Source organism: Motacilla alba, chromosome 5 (assembly GCF_015832195.1).
Source record: "Motacilla alba alba isolate MOTALB_02 chromosome 5, Motacilla_alba_V1.0_pri, whole genome shotgun sequence".
In the NCBI taxonomy this organism is placed as follows: Eukaryota; Metazoa; Chordata; class Aves; order Passeriformes; family Motacillidae; genus Motacilla; species Motacilla alba.
Window position 1 is genome coordinate 57664641 of NC_052020.1, and position 12240 is coordinate 57676880.

A 12240-nucleotide genomic window follows, 5' to 3' on the forward strand; every position below is an offset into this window, starting at 1 on the left:
AGCTGAGTCAGCAGGAAGCTGCAGTAGTAAATTCAGTCTGGAGCCCTGGAATTCCAGGCTGACTCAGAGCAGCAGCTGTTACTGGAGGAGGCACTGGAGGAGGCTGCCTGTCCTGGCCGTGACTAAGGCTGCCTCAGGCTGGCCCCATCTGTCCCAGCAGGAGCTCAGGTGGCCTGGACTGACACACTCAGAGCCACCTCCCTCTGCTGACCTTCCCATGTCACAAGAAGGAAGCAGAACCTGTGCTTTGTAATCCTGGTGCAAAGGAGACTGGAGAAGGCCAGGTATTTTCCAAACTAACTCTTTAGAAATAAACCTGTGAAGGAAAGCTTCTGTTTCAAGGGCTGGTGAACGTGAGTGTGTAGTCCTAAAGCTGAGGAGTTTGATTCATTACACAAGTATGCATTTTAGATTAGCAGTGCCATTAGAATTTTAACTGCATGTACAAACAAGACTTCAAATTTTAACTGAGTTTTAAGGTGGTGAACAGAACAGCTTATTACCGTATAGAATCATACGGGTTAGAATGGACCTGAAAGATCATCTCACTGCTCTCCCTGGCCATGGGCAGGGTCACCTTCCACCAGACCAGGCTGTTCCCAGCCCCATCCCCGCTGCTGTTCAAAAGTTTGAAGTGACTAGAATAGGCAGTCTGTTTTCCTAGGAAGTGGGGAATGACAGCAGCAAAGCTTGTTTTTATCTTCTGGAAAGGTCAACAATTGATGAAGCTGATTCAGAAGAGTGTTAAGATTAACTACAGCTGAATAAAAGAGTTTAAAAATAGTTTGGCTCTTCAAGCATTAATTCCAATTACATTGCTTAATAGATCTCACAGCTTTAGAACTTAACACAAGCACTGTTCTAAATTGAATTAGTCTTTAATTCCTCCTACTCCTCCCCTAAGCCTAGGCTGAGTACTTCAGATTAACATTCCTTTTGCTGCACTCCAGCTTGTTCCATAGGCTGCTAGGAGTTGTCAGCTGTGCACATCACCTTAAACTGCAACCTGCTGGAGCTGGCCATGTTCTCATCTCTTCTGCCAAGAGCAGTCAGACTGTGGCTGTGAACAAACTGCAAACTGTGCTATTGGTTAATCAAGGAAGAACAGAGTACTAGTTTTTAATATTTAACTATGCAGCATTAACAAGAGACTTGTCTAGTGTCTAAACAGATTGTTTTTCTGTGCAGAGCCTGGCTCAAATGGAGTGCTTTAGGAAGCAACAGCAGCCTGATAATGTCTTTCCTTTTTAATGTCTCAGATACAGTTGCTGGCCTATACATTTTGAAATAAAAGCTAACAGACAGTAAAATGGAAAATTTATTAGTGCAAGTTGGTCAGTTGGTTTCTTCCAACAAGAACACAACAGCATCCCATGCATAATGCATTATAAACAAACCTGGTCTAAGATAAGAAAAGTTGGACTTGTTTTGGAGTAACAATGTGTTACATATTGTCATCATCTGACTCATCTTCCTCTTTCAAAGATTCCTGTTTAAAAAAAGAAAGTACAATTAAAGAACAGTCCAACAGATGTTTTATATTTCAGCCTGCAATAAACAAAATGAGGTTTGCTGCAGCTTCACACCCCTCTCACAGTGTCCAAACCCCTGCAGTCAGCAGGACAGTTCCCATCAGTACATTTACCTTTGAAGGAGAAAGAGCCCAGTTGTGGCAGGCAGTGAATTAACAGTTTCTGAGAGCAAGAACTATCCCTGGGTTACACTGTAGCCTTCCCTAAATCCCTTCCCAGTAACTCCAGCTCACTCTGAGGGATGTGTGTAGGGATGGTACATTTTCCAAGCAGCTCAGCAGTTTGTCAAGGGAAGCACTGCAACAACACCAAAGTCATAACTTACCTTGGCATATTTTTCTGCTTCTTCTCTGATGTCTTTGGGAACAATTTCATGTTTTCCATTGGTTACTGCCAATAAAAAGAGTATGCCTTAATTACAATTCACACAAGGACCCTGACAACAGCGTGAATTTAAGAAGCAATGTTTTACTTTAGTTACAAAAAGTTATAAATTTTCTGGAATATTTATAGAAATTAAAGAAATGCATTACTTTCTCCAACCCAGCTGAGTTCCAGCTCAAAAGCTTTATCCTTTACTTCATCGTGAACTATGTAGATTCTGAAAGAAACAGACAAAGAACATATTAGAACAGACTGACCAAAAGGCTAAATTCCTGTCACAGATTTCTTCTGTTATTCTCATGATTTATAGAAGCTCTCCCTGTGCCTCCTCCCCCACCAAAAACCAGAGAATTTTCCAGGCTTAACTGCTAATCTGACAATTAAATCATTACAGCAAGATGCAGGTTGAGACGTTCAAGTTGCCCTAACTGGAACAAACATTGAGATTTAGATACTGCAGGACCAAGGCTGCATCATCACTGCCTGCTTCTGCCAGACCAGTTACAATACAGCTTGGAGTGTCCTGCACGTCCCCTGTCACCCTTACTGCAGTTTACACTTGAACACCGAATCCCAAATCAGGCACAGTATCTCGTGTCTAATCAGAAATCTGTACAGAAGATTTCCAATGTGGTGCTTATAGCAAACATGGAAATGGGAATTTAAACTCCAAGTGCTATCACAGCATACACAGTGCCACCCAGACCAGTAAAATCACTGCTTAGCCTGTGGGACAGAAATGTTAACACTGATTTGATTCATCCCGTGGCAGAACATGCAAATAAACTGGACCAGTTCTGGGCTGAACACTCAAAACAGCAGAACTCCCAATAACCTGTAGCTTCGCTGTTTCAGAAGCCTGTATTTTGTATTTCTTCGTTTGCTTCAGAAAGCACTAGTAAGTCAGAAGTTGAAAAAACCAGCAATTCCTACCCAACATGGAAACCCTGGAGATAGTGGAGGAAGGCAGGACACCTTCAGCAGCACAATTCCAGTGGAAGTATTGTGAAACAAATATAAAGACTGAAGTGAACATTGGTGTGCAGGAAAATGCCCCTCTGTGCTTACAGACCCTCCTGTCTGCTAGCTGAGGTGATCTCCAGGCCTTTCTCGTGTTTCAGCTGGTTACAACAAGCCTTTTGCAGCAAAGTGTACACCTTCACAAGCTCCTGAAATCGCTGCTCTGGACTGTGCCGAGTATTTTAGGTTTAAAAGTTATTAAAATGTTTGCTATCTTCTCAGTGCTACTAAGGAGCTGAATTTGAGCTGAAAAACAGAGCCCTGTCTAGAGCTGCTGCTGAGTTTGAGCTGAAGCAGAACTAGAAGTATTTTCATTATTATAAATTATTTTTAAATGTCTAATAATAATACAGCTATACTGAATATATTCCTTTAAAGAAGTACTACTTTGCTTCTTTCCCAAGCATTTGAATCTTTTCTTTAGGCTGGGTCCAAGATTTCACCATCATTTGTGGGCAGCTTCTCTCTGAAGCATCAGGTCATTGTTCAAACAACTCCTACTTCAGAAGCAGCACACCAAGAAGTTTCCCTTCATCTGTCACCTGGTTTAAATATTTTAAAACTAGGGATTAGAGTCAGACAGTTTAGCACACAACACCCAATTTAAAAGGAACAGCTTCAGTTTGAAACCAAAGCAAGCTCACCAGGCTGGATTTTTGTCAAGTTGGAAAAACGGCCTGCAGACTTACATTTTTGCAACTTCTTTAACAACATCACGGCAGGTCATTTCCTTCATCTGTAGGCAAAAGACACATAAATGTAAGATTTCTATTAACAGAGTACAAATCTTCCACGGGGCCAGAGCAGGAGAGGCTGTGCATGTGCCTGACGAGCTTCATGTTCAGTAGTCACAGGAACAGAAAAGGCCAGAACCACGTCTCTTCTGCACAGTGCATCTTCCAGCCTGCTCTATGCAAGTCATTCTTCCAGGGAAGAATACTACAAGTGAAAGATTCTAGGAAAAAAATACTCCTTGGAAATTGCCCAGTTCAAAGCACTCATCAGCTGAAATCTTAGAAGCTCCGCTGATGATGGTGGCATCCTAAAAGCTTGACTTGTTCCCAGCTGCTTTATGCTCAACTGACAGAAAACAACCACATGGGAGAGGCACCATATATTCACATGTAATGCTGGTATTCCTTCTAGGCAGCACAGGAATACTTTTGGTCTTACCAACATTTTATGCAAGTAATTTTGGGTTTTAAGCAATGCCCCAAGAGGAGAATATTGTTTAACAACCAAGTGCCTGCCTGAGCAAGGCATAAGCATCTCATTTCACATTTTCTCAGTTATATCACAGTCTTTTGGCAGCTTCACAGTTAATCAGAACAAAGGCTGGTGCAAATTTCCAGGACATAATAAACTTGTGGTTTATAGATCAACTTTTCTGGCCCATGAAGCAGTAATACATTTTCCTATATTTCATTAATGCAATTTACCATCTCTTCCAATTCCCAAAATATTTTCAAACTCTTCCTATGGCAGTAGTTGCAAGGTGCTGGTGAAGGGATTAAGATGACAAGAGTTCATGTGGAATGTCACAGCCCTTTCTGGGGTGAAGCAAAGGGCCACAGGAGAAATGCCCATGCCTGGCTAGACAAATGTGCCACCACAATCCCACCTGGAGAAGTTCCCTAAACAGAGACCCACTGCCTTTGTGACACTCAGTCCCGAACAGAAATGTAACTTGTGTCACACAAGCACTGAAATGATGATGTGCATTCATGCGTATAAAGCGAGCAGTCAAGCAGGAAACCCAGAGCTCTACTACTGTCCTGCATATTTACAGAAAAGAAAACTGAAGTCAATTTCATTTCTGCCATTATCCTTTCTCCATCCCAGGTATGTTAATTCTGCAGACAATGAAAGTAAACAACGTGAACAGTTTTATCCCAGGAGTTTATCATGATCATGTCCACAAATCAAAAAGCTGTATTAGTATCAGCTGCAGGGAAGAGATTAAAGCAGTCTCCACACAGCTACGAGTTTTCCCACAGCTGAGTTTACAGACATAAAATGCAAAGGATGTGATCAATGCAGGGTCTTCTCCTTGCCCCCTCAGCTAAACAGTTTCACACACTGTATCCTCCCCTGCCAGAGCTGCTCTGCAGTCCCCCAGGGCAGGGGTAAAGTCCTGACTCCCTGCTTGCCTCTCCCTTTCCACCTGCACTCGTCTCTTCCAACCAACAAATCCTGACTATCAGCTGGATCACCCCACAAAACCTTTTGTACTTTGGGTTTTTCCCATCTTAGCTTTGACAAATTCACCTTGTCAAAATCAGCTGTGACCTGGAAACCTGCCCAGACCACAGTGAACAAAAGTTCCGGGCACGTGGGGCTGGACTCACCGCACAGAGCTGTGACAGACCCCACGCTTCATTACTGGGGACACTGCACACCCCCTGAATGATCACCTCAGCTGGGCCCTGTGCCACACCTCTGCTCCAGGTGTGCACTTACAGCTCTGCTGTCAGGGTCCAGGAATGCACGTCAGTAACTGCAGAAGTTTTGGAAAACCCCAGCGCTGCACAGAAAATTAACTACTTGGAGTAATTTGTGTGTTACCCAACACAGCTCTGTCTTTTGCCAACGTGCACACACGGGAATTGAAACTATGATTTCCCAGTGGCCACAGTTCCAGTATAAAGATCAAATGATCATGCAGGCTTCTTACCTTAAATTTGGTATTCAGGCATCTGAACCAGATTCAAAACTGAGTGAATCAAGTCTAGAACATTCTCATTTTTCCTGTAATTTTTCAGTCATGGTGCTACAGCACCACAAATAGGCTATTAATAAAAATATAACAATCATATAAACTCTGAACCTTTCCATGAACAGCTGTGACATCCCTCTGCAGACCAAAATGAGATCTATTTATAACAGAGTATCATGTAAGAAGTACATGAGACAGACCAGGAGAAGGATTTGGTTCCATGTTGTCTCCAAGGGTGTCAGATATAAAACACATGAGGATGATGGGAATCTTTCAGGATTCTAACATAACTTCAACCAGCTGAAGAACTTTTGGTTGTCAGAACTTTTTGGTTGTCTTCTCTCCACAAACCATTTTTTCCTTAACAAGAGCAGCTTTTCTGAACTTGCTGAACAAAAGAATCATCTAAAACCTTTGGGGGAAAAAAATGGATACAGCACCCTGCACAATGCTGCCCTATGGTTTTCATTCAGAATGAAAAACACATTTATACTTTTATATTCACTCACTTACTTGGCTCACTGGCAAATGTACAAGGAAATATTTCACCTGCTTCTCCTGCATTTTATGTATTTCAGGCACCCAAAAGGTAACATGATAAGCCAGGAATATTTATCTTGAGACAGCACAACACTGTTACACCATACCTGAAGTTTTTCTATCTCTGTTTTTGCAGCCTGCCTGGCTTTACCAATGGCACAACCCCAATAACCCTAAAAAAAAAAAAGAAAAGAAACAATATGTAAATGTAATTAAATACTAGACCCTCTACAGCTCTTACTGTCACTTGGCACATGACAACCCAATGAGAGGCCAAAAAACTTTGGTATTGTTCTCTCTTGGGGCACATCCCCAAATTGTTGAATAGAGCCCAATAACAACATCAGTACCACCACTATTGACAGAAAAGTGTTCAGTAATTCCTGGACAGAAATTTATCAGCTCAAAATGTTGTAATAGACTTTTTAAATTGCTATTACAAAAAAATGGAAGAATAAACTAGAATTAGTTTGAAAAGAGAAGTTCTGCATGAATTACAGAAGTTGTACAGCATCCAAGCAAACCCCAAGCTAAACCCACCTACTGTGCAAGTGTATTTGAAGTGTAAACACACAAAAATTAAGCATTTCTCTTTCTCTCAACAGCCATGGCACTGGATATACTGCAAGAGAATTTTAAGAAATCCAGCAGTATGAGTGTGCATCGACCTGTGTGTAACACACAGCTGAAAATGCAGCACTAACAACAATTAACAACAATTCTATTTGGATTTGGTTGGCTGCTGGCAGGCAGCGCCAGAGGAACAGCCCTCTCTTAGCTGGAGTATTTAGAGAAGGGGGTATCACTACAATTCCTGCCTTTTTGGAGCAGTGCATGGGAGTTTTCACTGGACGCAGCCACGTGGATGAACTCCCAATTCCTGACAGACAAGCTCTAAGCTCGTTTCTCAGACTGCACTTCTCAGAAATGCACAATGTTTGTTTAACAAGGATGTGCAAAGGAGCAGCAGCGATTCAGCAGAGATCTTCCCAGGCAAAAGGAGAAAACAACAGCAGCTCCTTTGGACCAACACTTACTATTTTCCCAACTAGAAACTTTTACAAGAGGAACTTATTCTAAGATGGAAATATTTTTGACACACTCACGTATGAAACTCCTGAGGGATCAATCATGTACAGTTGTGCACCATCATCACTATCATAGGACCCCAACATGAAACTGGAGGAGAAAAGAGAAATTAAAACCTTTCCTTTTACCAACACACACAGAGCTAGAGAGACTACACCAGTTTGGGTTTCCTACACCCTTCCTGGAACAGAACTCCTCCCATCCTGCTACACTCTGCGGAGCAATTTGCCTCACAGCAGCACCTGCACGTTGCCAGAAGCATTTTACTGATCAGTAACCTGGCAGCAGATGTGATTTATCAGCCCCTTTGCAGCACAATCACACAGGGCTGTAAGCTGCCCTTTGGGTGTCAGGCCAAGCAGGATGACTGCAGAGGGAAGTTCTGCTTTCACCACCAGCACAGACTGATTGGCACAAACCCTCAAACTTTAAAAACCTGGGACAAATTAACCAGCTCTGTAGAAGCCTTATGGGAATATAAATTCCTCACCTGAGGTGTTAGACATACACAAAAAGAAAGGGGAAAGGAATTCTTTAGGAGATGAACTGTGGGTTACTAATTCCAGGTTCCAAAAACAAACTCAGACAACTGAAGCAGTTCCAGTAACTGTGAACCGAAAGATATTTACAAATAGAGCACATCTGCAAGACTCACCTGCAGCCAAAAGGCCTGACAGCACTGTACAGGGTGTAGGCATGCACGTACATGGCCACTCTGTCTGCAAGGTGCTGCGTGCAAAAAGGAAAAATAAAACACTGGGATCCCTTATTTACAGAAATAAGGAATAACATTTCATTCTCATGTCAAGAATAAAAGGCAGAAGCCCTGAGGGCTGCACTGCTCTTACCTTCAGGGGGATGTCATAGCCGTAGTTGGACCTGAAGTTGGAAGCCTCTTCGCGGGCAATGTCGGCCAAGGAGCGCGCGTCCGCCAGGAGCCCCGCCACGGCCTGCAAGGAGAGCAGCACACACACACGCAGCTGGCAGGGGCTCAGCCACCCCCGGCCACGCAGCACTCCACACTGCCCAGCCTCCACCAGCCTCTGGTGCCGATGGCATCGTGCGTTAACAGAGTTTAACTCTAGGAACATCAATGATCAAAGTTCTCTTCGTTAATTATCGTCTCGTGATTCACCATGGCTGCAGCAGCACAAACAATGCCGCGTGTCCCGTGTGTTGACAGGCTTCCCTCACACTGCATCCACCCCCTGACTCCATTCCCACACCTCCTGTGGACAGGCCTGCCCTCCGTACACCAATCTTTATGGATTCAGGTGATTTCCACATTGTTGAGAAGAAAACCTTGTATGATACAGAATCACACAGAATTTCCAGGTTGGAAGAGACCTTTAAGATCATCGAGCCCAACCCATGTTCCAACACCTCAACCAGATCATGGCACCCAGTGCCACATCCAGTCTGTTTTTAAACACATCCAGGGATGGTGACTCCACCACCTCCCTGGGCAGATGATTCCAGTATTTGACCACTCTTTCTGTGAAAAACTTCCTCCTCAATTCCAGCCTGGATCTCCCTTGGCGCAGCTTGAGACTGTGTCCTCTTGTTCTGTCTGTTGTTGACCCCAGCTCAGCACAGGCACCCTTCAGGGAGCTGCAGAGAGTGACAAGGTCACCTCTGGGTCTCCTTTTCTCCAGGCTGGACACTCCCAGCTCCCTCAGTCGTTCCTCATAGGGTTTGTGTCCCAAGCCCCTCTCCAGCCTCGTTGCTCTCCTTTGGACACGCTCCAGCCTCTCAAGGTCCCTCCTAAACTGAGGGCCCAGAGCTGCACACAATACGCAGCAGGTTTTCCCTAAACACACCTTATTTGGTAACTGTGTAAAACAGTGCCATTTAAACACTTGTGTTTATATTTACATGCAAGTTTGAACAACTGGAAAAGCACTCCTAAAAATTTAAAACAGCCTCAATCTTCTACTCCAAGTTTGCATTTTACTTATGTACGTTTTAGTGCAAAGAATAAATTACAGAAAACAGTGAAAAAACCACTGGCATTTCTGACTTTATACACAGACACATCAACATTACTTTCTTAATCGACTTATTTTTGATTCTCTGATTGATAAATTTATCCTTTAGAGGGAGAGTCACCTTACAATTCGTGCAGACCTAAGTGAAGTGGCACCTTACCATCCCAACGTGCCGGTCGACATTGAAGAGGCGTTTATTGGAGCCCTCCTCGTACAGCTTGGACAGCACTAATTTCTCTACTCCAAACACGACACCATCTTTGCATCTGATCCCGATTGCTGTACTGGAAGACAAGAGGAATGTCAGTTCCTCACAGTGGAAAATATTTCACAGACAATTAGCAAGACAGAAGAAACAGGGATATGATTTCTCCCAAGGCAGGTTGGTCACAACTCCGGCACTGAACACAACAACGGGGTGGAACTAAATGGTCTTTAAGGTCCCTTAGAACCCAAAATTCATCCTGGGATTCTGATTATAATCCTTCTCTGGGGCAGACAGACCCCTGGGTGACCCTGCTAATCCATCTTGCGGCCCCTAAAGCACAGCTGGGGTTCCCAATGGGATTCCAAACTTTCTGAGATTTCCACTTCCCAACATTGCTTCACACACACTCCAGGGAGCAGAGACACTCCCGGAGCAGCTTCAGCAGCACTCGGGTGTCCTCCGTGTCTTGAGGAACCCCTAGGAAGCTGATACACAATTCCAAGGAAGGTTCTGAGCATGCCTCAATCCACACCCCTAAAATGGGCTTCTAGATCAGAACTCACGTTACCACCACAATTTTACTCTCGTGTTTCTCCAGTCCAACAGCACTGCTTTAAAAGAGGCCAAAAGAGCAGACATTTGTATCTTACCTGCTGTTCTCCACAGCCTTCATAGCATACTCCACTTGGAACACTCTGCCATCTGGAGAAAACGTGGAAGCTGACAGGTCATACTGAAGAAGAAGACACAGTTCTCAGGAAGAAACACCCACACAGTATCACAGCACTTTCAGATCAGGCCTATTCATTAAAAAATTCCAGATTTCCAGAGATGGTGTGAGGTCCCCAAAGCGGGCTGACCCCTTACATAAGATGTGGGAACAGAGACTAAAAGCCAGGAGAGGCCATTTCCCCAGTGCTGGACATACCCACCCTGCAAACCCTGGATGTGAAATCACGGAGCATTACACAACGCCCCAAACCCATGGGAGCTCTTGTCTGCCTTTACATTTCATAGAATCCCGGAGTGGTTTGGTTGGAAGGAACCCTAAGGATCATCCAGTTCCAACCCCCTGCCACGGCAGGGACACTTCCCACCATCCCAGGCTGCTCCAAGCCCCCTCCAAGCTGGCCTTGGGCACTTCCAGAGGCAGCCACAGCTGCCGTGGGCACCCTGTGCCAGGGCCCCAGCCCCTCACGGGGTGAATTCCTTCCCACTATCAGACCCCACGCTCCCCTCAGTCAGCCCCATTACTCTGTGCCACACCACTGCAGCTCCCACTCCAGAGTCCCTCCCCTGCCTCCCTGCAAGCCCCCACTTAATTTAAACGCACGGGCCACAGGAATATATTTGAAACGCACAGAAGTGCATTATATAGAGGGCCATAAGCGGTGCATTATCCCGGCGCCCGCCCCGCCCCGCCGCCGGTTCCCCGGGCCTGCCGGGCCGCAGTGACTCAGCCGCCCGCAGCGCCCCGGAGCCGCCGCGCCGCGCTCGCCGCGGGCCGGGGTTAGCCGGGGTTGGCCGCGGGCCGGCCGGGGGCGGGCGGGCGGGCGCGCTGTGCCCACGGCAGAGCCGGCGCTGCCGCCCCTCACGCCGCACTCACCCCGGTGCCGATGGAGCTCATGGCGGCGCCGCTCCCAGCCCGTCCCGCGCCCACCAGCCAGCAACGCGCGCTCCCATTGGCCGCCGCGCCGCGCTCCCGGGGTGACGTCACCACGCGCTACGTTAATATTGTGTAATGCAAGAGGCACTCTCAGAGCCCGGCTAGCTCAGTCGGTAGAGCATGGGACTCTTAATCCCAGGGTCGTGGGTTCGAGCCCCACGTTGGGCGAGTTCGTTTTGAACCTCTCGAAAGGTTCCACGCGGGAAACGCCGAGTCCCGAGGGAAAAAGCGTCAGCAAATCAGCGGACAATCAGCTTTTGTAAGGGACCTGCATGCAGGAATGACAGGGGCATTACAAATTTGGAGCTGAGGAGCTGCACAGTGACCACTAAACAGCTGATCCCACGATTTTTTTTTTAATAAAGAATAAAGGAAACAGAGGTTAATCAAGTAGGAGCTCTGGGCTCCCTCACAGACAGAGAGGAATTACACAAATACCTGGATAAAAGCTGGGCAAGCACCTGCCATAGGAAATGTGACCAGAGCCAGGGTGGGATTCTCCATCCAGGATGGGACAACCCTGGTTAAACACAGGAACTGCAGGAGAGCAGCCAGAGCAGCCCCGCGGGCAGGGATCTGAGGGGCTCAGGGCAGCAGGAAATTCACCCCCGAGAGGGCAGGGAGCCCTGGCACACGCTGCCCACAAAAGCTGCAGCTGCCCCATCCCTGGCAGTGTTCCAGGCCAGGCTGGACAGAGCTTGGAGCAGCCTGGGATGGTGGAAGGTGTCCCTGTCAATGGCAGGGGTGGAACTGGGTGAGCTTTAAGGTCCCTTCCAACCCAAACCATTCTGGGATTCTGTGGTTTGTGTCGGTCCATCACTGAACAGGCTCTCCAGGGAAGCGCTCACAGCCAGGCAGAGCTCAAGGATCTCTGGACAATGCTCTCAGCCATAGGATTTACTGCATGCAGTCCTGCAAGGAGCGGGGAGTCGCACTCCATGAGCCTTGGGGGTCCCTTCTGACTGGAGACAACCTGATCCCATGAAAAGGGAGAAGGGAATGAGATAAAGGCACTTTCCCCAGGGAGCAGCTCCCGCTGATGCAGACCACAAGGGGCTCGTGCACATTCCAAAAGCCTCCTCCGGTCAGCAGGACTC

General features: G+C 46.3%; 1 protein-coding gene and 1 non-coding gene across 3 annotated transcripts; one reads left to right on the top strand and one right to left on the bottom strand.

Annotated features, from left to right (window-relative positions):
• Nucleotides 1-1235: 1235 nt before the first annotated feature.
• Nucleotides 1236-11160, bottom strand: PSMA3 (proteasome 20S subunit alpha 3). Of its 2 annotated transcripts, none has more exons than XM_038137905.1 (11): nt 11084-11160; nt 10128-10210; nt 9430-9553; nt 8130-8231; nt 7937-8010; nt 7299-7371; nt 6300-6365; nt 3626-3672; nt 2066-2133; nt 1858-1922; nt 1236-1489 (listed from the first exon to the last, which is right to left on the bottom strand). In XM_038137905.1, the coding sequence occupies exons 1-11, from the start codon at nt 11102-11104 to the stop codon at nt 1445-1447; spliced, it is 768 nt and encodes a 255-aa protein (XP_037993833.1). In that variant the 5' UTR covers nt 11105-11160; the 3' UTR covers nt 1236-1444. The 2 variants fall into 2 exon arrangements, with proteins under 2 accessions (XP_037993833.1, XP_037993834.1); XM_038137906.1 differs by having other exon boundaries at nt 10128-10179; nt 11084-11153.
• Nucleotides 11161-11238: 78 nt separating this feature from the next.
• Nucleotides 11239-11311, top strand: TRNAK-CUU. Its single transcript has one exon. It is a non-coding gene; the product is annotated as a tRNA-Lys (tRNA).
• Nucleotides 11312-12240: the final 929 nt, after the last annotated feature.

Bases quoted from the DNA above. Each gene is read 5' to 3' on its own strand.
- PSMA3 (XM_038137905.1), bottom strand. From the start codon at position 11,104: ATGAGCTCCATCGGCACCGGG. The intron at 6,366-7,298 runs GTGAGTGTGTCA...TTTTTTTTTTAG, and splicing joins ATCCCTCAGGAGTTTCATAC to GGTTATTGGGGTTGTGCCAT. The intron at 2,134-3,625 runs GTAAGTCTGCAG...TGTTTCTTTCAG, and splicing joins GTTAAAGAAGTTGCAAAAAT to AATCTACATAGTTCACGATG.